Source organism: Tympanuchus pallidicinctus, unplaced genomic scaffold, assembly GCF_026119805.1.
Source record: "Tympanuchus pallidicinctus isolate F22 unplaced genomic scaffold, pur_lepc_1.0 scaffold24, whole genome shotgun sequence".
Classification (NCBI taxonomy): domain Eukaryota; kingdom Metazoa; phylum Chordata; class Aves; order Galliformes; family Phasianidae; genus Tympanuchus; species Tympanuchus pallidicinctus.
In genome coordinates, this window is record NW_026294741.1 from 5703460 (window position 1) to 5709283 (window position 5824).

Sequence of the window (5824 nt, forward strand, 5' to 3'; positions counted from 1 at the left end):
CTTATTTTGGGGGGACAGGGTGGGCGAGCACAGAGCGAGGGAACAAATCACATCGACGTAGCTGGGGGGGTGCTCCATCCAGCGGTGCTTTTTGGGGTATTTGGGACTTTTTGAGCACCTTTCCCCAATCCATGCCTAGCTGGAGTGTGCGATGTGGCCCTAAAGGAACTGCAGCATCTCACTGACTTGTATCCCTGTGACACCCCTGGGGACAGAGGTGACACGAACTATCCTGGGGACCCAACAGCCCTGGGCACCACAGAGCCACCGATGAACAAAGCATCGCCACATCCCCAGTGCTCATCCCGCACTGGGTTACGGGCCCAAGGAGTGGGCTGGGATCCCCCCCCCCCCACTCCAGGGCTTTGCATCTCCTGCCCCTGAAGAACAAATGCTGTCAGGTCTGGATTTGGGGTGAAAAAGGTGTGTTTTGGGATGCGTCTCACCGTGCTTGTGGGGTGGTCCTCACCAAGGTGCCCCCTGCACCCCCACTGCTTTGGGCGCCCCTGGACACGTGGTGCTCCCTCTGAGCACTGCGACCCCAGCTGGGTGCCCTGGCCACCTCCTGCTTCAGTTCCTGACCCAGATGGCTTTACGGTGACACTTTCCCCAAGAACTGCAGCCCTGGGGGATGGCTGTGGCTCCTCTCCTGGAGGATGCTGCACTGGCACCATGGTGTGGCAGTGGGTTTGCTGTGCCCTGGGGCTGGAGCATCCCTGCAGCCCTCCCTGGAGCTTTAATGAGAGATAAAGGATGCGGCCCGCACGCTTTGCTGACAGCCCCAATTCCACAGCATTGTGCTGATTTTCCAAAAAAAAAAAAAAAAAAAAAAAAAAGGCCCTTCCTGGGGGCATCCCCCCTGGCCCCACTGTTGGTGTTTAATCCACATGGACCGTGTGTTTTCCGCCTGGTTGGAGGAGGATGAAGCACTGAGCCGGGTGGGATGGGAGCACAGCTGCTGGGATTAACCCACAGCGCCGCAATGGGATCAGGGCTTTGTCCCTACCCCGAGGGCACCGCAGAGCTGGGGCGTCCCTTTGAGTCCGGTAATGCCCCTTTAGTGCTGGTGGGCTGGGGGGCTCTGACCACAGCCACGCACTTCAGGCACCCTGCATTGCCCTCCCCCTGCACAGGGATGCTCGGAGGCATCCTCTGGTGTGGTCCCTATCCCAATCCTAATTCCCATCCCCTTCCAATCCCAATCCCCATCCTAATCCTCAGTTCCCATCCCCGACCCCATTCCAATTCCAGTCCCCATCTCAATCTCCAATCCCAATTCCCATCCCTGACTCCACTCCAATCTCCGTCCCCGTTCCAATCCCCCCCATCCCCATCCCACACCTGCCCCCATCCCTGCCCCATGGCCACAGCTCCCACAGTGACAGAGCCCCGGACAGGACAGCACATCAGGGAAAATTTCCAGTCTTCCTCTTTTACAGTCTCTGTCTCCTGCCGCGGAGGGAGCCAACTGGAACAAAATACTCTGTAGAAATACTTCAGTATTTTCCTCTCTCTCGCGCGCTCTCTTTTTCTGGATTGTGAGTACAGCTGTAGATTCAGTGAGCTGGTTCAATTATAATAAAATATACAGTATATATTGTAAATGATGCTGCGGGGCATGGAGAGGTTTCTTTGCATCCCTCCCTCCCACCCCAGCCCCCGGCAGGATGTGGCCCCACGCCTCCAGCTCTGCAGCTCAGCTGCTTTGATCCCTTTCCAGTCCCATTTCCCAGACAACACAGGGCTCTCCCCCACCCCAGCCCCCGACAAAGGGCTCAGCAGGTTGTGCTGCGACCGAAGGGACACCCCGAGCCCCCCCTGCTGAAGGATCCCTCTCCCATCCTTCCTGTATCCCCATCTGTGCCAATTACCCCACACGGAGGGCTCTCACATCCCTGTGCCGAGCACATCAGGGCTCAGCTACAGCCATCTCCTGGCTGTGCTGGCTCTTAAAAGCAAAGCCTGCACACTGCAGGAGCCGGGAAAGGTTGGACAGACAGCTCAAGGCCAAAGCTCAGCCCCAAATAGTCCCAATGTTCCCAACAACCGGCAACAGCTTCATCAGTCCCCGCTGCCCCCATCAGCCACCAACAGCACCATTCATCCCTACTGGTCCCACTGGTCCCCAGCAAACCCCAGCAGTCCGCGTCGATTTGTACGATTCCCTGCTGACCCCCACCAAGCCCTACAGCCTCCATCAGCCCTCCTGACCTCCATCTGCCACACTTGGCCCCGCTGACCCCCACCAAGCCCTGTAACCCCCACTGGCTCCTCTGTCCTCCATCAGCCCCACAAACCCCACTCCCAGGTTCCGGGACCCCCAACCCCGACCCATACGGGCCCCGGGGTTCCACATTTCTGATGGGCTCCAGAAGTTTCCAGCGCGGCGGTGACGCAGCGGGTCAGGGCCGGGCTCGGGCTCCTGCTCTGACTCATCCCCCCAGCACTGCGCATCCCAAGGACTGTTGACGGGAAGGGGAGGGCAGGCTGGGAGCCATCCAGCTCCCATCCATCAGCGCCAAGGAGCCGTGCGGGGCGGGCAGCCGGGGCTTGCGGCTGCGCAGGGCCAGAGAAAGCTTCTGGTTCCTTCCCGGCCCCGCTGCGATTTCCATTAATAGCCAGCTGCTCCTGCCGGCTAAAAATAACCATCGGGAAGCGTTCATAAGGCCCTACAGCCGCTCCACAGCACCGCCCTGCACACCATGGCCGAGCGCCGCGTGCCCTTCACCTTCCTCAGCAGCCCCAGCTGGGAGCCTTTCCGCGACTGGTACCATGGCAGCCGCCTCTTCGACCAGTCCTTCGGGATGCCGCACATCCCTGAGGATTGGTACAAGTGGCCCAGCGGCAGCGCCTGGCCCGGGTACTTCCGTCTGCTGCCCAGCGAGAGCGCCTTGCTGCCCGCCCCTGGGTCGCCCTACAGCCGCGCGCTGAGCCGGCAGCTGAGCAGCGGCATCTCCGAGATCCGGCAGAGCGCCGACAGCTGGAAGGTCACCCTGGATGTCAACCACTTTGCTCCCGAAGAGCTGGTGGTGAAGACCAAGGATAACATCGTGGAGATCACCGGTGGGTCTGAGGGGTGGGGTGGCGGGGGGACGTGGAGGGCACGGGGGATGTGGGGTGGTCGGGTGGATGTATTCGTGGTTGGGGTGTGCAGTGAAAATGGAGCGAGGTGGGAAAGGGGAAAGGGAAGGGGAAAGAAAGAGTGTGGGAAAGGTGGAAGGGAAAAGGAAAAAGGAAAAGGCAAAAAGGAAAAGGAAAGAGAAAAGGGAAATGGGAGAAGAGGAAACGAAAAAAGGGAAAAGGGAGAAGGGAAAGGTAAAAGGGAAATAAGAAAGGGAAAGGGAAATAGGGATGGAAAGGGAAAGGGAAAGAAAAGAAAGGGGGAGGGAAGGAGAAAGGGGAAAGGGAAAGGAAAAAGGGCAAAGGAAAGGAAATAGGGAAGGAAAGGAAAAGGAAAGTGAAAGGGGAAGGGGAGAGGAAAGAAAAAGTGAAAGAGGGAGGAGCAGAGAGGAGAGGGAAAAGGGAAAAAGGAAAAGGAAAGTGGAAAAGGAAGAAAGAGAAAAGAAAGGGGGAAAAAAAAAGGGAAAATGATAAACTAACAGAGAAGGCATAGGGTTACAAGTGCATTCCAGGCATGACTCACGGTGTACACAGTGTGCTGGGTGCACAGCCCCCAGCCCCACACTGCTGCTGTGCGCAGCCCATGGTAGGGATGCGATCTGTGCCCCATCGGGACAGAGCTGGCAGTGCCATGGGGCAGAGCCAGGCCCACAGCACCCTGAGCATCCCTGCATGTCCGGGAGGGGACTCAGCAAGGGGTGCTGTGACAAAACACAGACCCATGGCATGAGGCCAGCAGTGTGCCCAGCACAATGGGAAGCTGAAACAAAGGCAATGGAGGTCGGTTGGGTCCACCATCACCGTCTGTTTTCTGCCCTTAAGTGTAGGGGCTTCTCCTGTAGGGACACAGGTGTCTCCCATCACTCAGGGCTGCATGTAGGGCAAGCAGGAGTGCTTCCATCCCGCAGTTGATGGAGCAGGGAAAGGCAAACCACAACTGTGGAGACCCAATGGGCACCAACCCTTTGCTGTTTATTCCTTCCAGGCAAGCATGAGGAGAAACAGGATGAGCACGGCTTCATCTCCAGGTGCTTCACCCGCAAATACACGTAAGTACCAGGCTGGGGAGAGAGGGGGCACACAACCTGCCCATCCCCAGCTCACACACACTGGGGTTGTCATTGGCCCCAATGGGAAACACGCTGGGGGATTTTCTGACCTCTCCCCTCTCCCCACAGCCTCCCCCCCGGTGTGGAAGCCACAGCCGTGCGCTCCTCTCTGTCCCCCGATGGGATGCTGACAGTGGAAGCCCCGCTGCCCAAACCGGCCATCCAGTCATCTGAGATCACCATCCCTGTCACCGTTGAGGCCAAGAAGGAAGAACCAGCCAAGAAGTAGGAAGAGGCCCGGCTGCTGTCCCTGCCACGCACCCCACACGCCTGCCCCCAGCTCCTGCCCCCCTTTGTATTTTTTATTTGTACTCACCCATCACCCCAGTGCCTTGAATAAACATGGAGGAAAAGGAAAAAATGATGGGAATAAAAGTGATGGAAGAATCCTGCCCTGTGTCTGCCGGCCACATCCTAGAGCCTACATGCCATTTCTCACACCCCATACCCCACAGCTGGACATCCCAGGTCTCCAGAGTTGTAGAATCATAGAATAATGGGTTATCCTGTGTTGGAAGGGATCCATAAGGATCACTGAGTCCAACTGCTGGCTCCATGCAGGGCCGTGTCCCTGCTTCCCACACCCTGGGTTTCAGCAGTGTGGGTCTCCAACATCCCAAGGTTAATGTCCTGGTCTCCATGTCCTGGGGATCTGACACCTTGGGTCTCCAGAGTCCTGGGTCTCAACACTACATATCTACCACACTTGAGGTCATGACATCCTGACTCTCCAACAGCACTGCGACCAGTATCCAGGGTCCCCAAAATTCCAGGTCTCCCATCTCCCAGATCTCAGCATCCCATTTCTCCTCCATCCCAGGTCCCTAAAACCTCAGATCTCAGAACTTTGGGTCTCAACACCTCAGCATTCCTCTTCTCCAAAGCTCTGAGCATCACCACCCCAGATCTCAACATCTCATATGTCCAACCTGCTGCATATCCCCATCCTGGTCTCTACATCCCATAAAGAGACCAACACCCCGGGTCTCTACATCCCATAAAACAGACACCCTCTGCAGCTTGCAGGGAAGCTTGGGCAGAAGCTCAGGAGGTCAGAACAGGACTCCCAACCCAGCAGCATGCTGCCATTCACAATTCCTTCTGGGATGCACAGCCTCCACTCCGTTATGCTCCTTCCTTTCAGCCCACTGGGATGAGTTGGGCAGATGGGGCTTCGCACACCTCCAGCCCCAGCTCAAGGGGCCGGGCACGGTGTCAGGATCCTCACACCCTTCCTGTGCCCACACCTCCATGCAAGGGTCAGGGCTGGCCCTACATGGCCAGGCTGCCGGCAGCCGTGTTCCTGCTCCTACAAATCCCTCTAATCCCCCCTGAGTCATCCCGGAGGCAGGCAATGACCGGGGAGGAATCCTACAGCCGTGGGGCTCCTCTGTCAGCCCAGCCCCCCAGAGCACGGGGACCCCCAGGGCACGCGTGTAACACTGTGGGATGGGTGGCCACAGAAACCAGTGATGGAGACAGTTGCCATAGCGAGAGCAGTGCCAGCCCTAGGGTCCAGCAATGGACGTCCTGGCTGTGTGCAGAGGTGTGCAATGAACACACGTCACCCAGTGCAGCAGGGCGGCACCGCAGCT

General features: G+C 57.9%; 1 protein-coding gene across 1 annotated transcript; it reads left to right on the plus strand.

Moving 5' to 3' along the window:
* Positions 1–2575: 2575 nt before the first annotated feature.
* Positions 2576–4621, plus strand: HSPB1 (heat shock protein family B (small) member 1). The gene is made up of 3 exons (XM_052689096.1): positions 2576–3063; positions 4106–4169; positions 4299–4621. Exons 1-3 carry the CDS (start codon positions 2703–2705, stop codon positions 4456–4458), a joined length of 585 nt encoding a protein of 194 aa, XP_052545056.1. The 5' UTR covers positions 2576–2702; the 3' UTR covers positions 4459–4621.
* Positions 4622–5824: the final 1203 nt, after the last annotated feature.

What these genes read in the sequence shown, in the direction of transcription:
- HSPB1 (XM_052689096.1), top strand. Translation starts at nt 2,703, where the DNA reads ATGGCCGAGCGCCGCGTGCCCTTCACCTTCCTCAGCAGCCCCAGCTGG. An exon ending in TAACATCGTGGAGATCACCG is followed by an intron (nt 3,064 to 4,105) that starts GTGGGTCTGAGG and finishes TATTCCTTCCAG; the next exon opens with GCAAGCATGAGGAGAAACAG. An exon ending in TGCTTCACCCGCAAATACAC is followed by an intron (nt 4,170 to 4,298) that starts GTAAGTACCAGG and finishes CTCTCCCCACAG; the next exon opens with CCTCCCCCCCGGTGTGGAAG.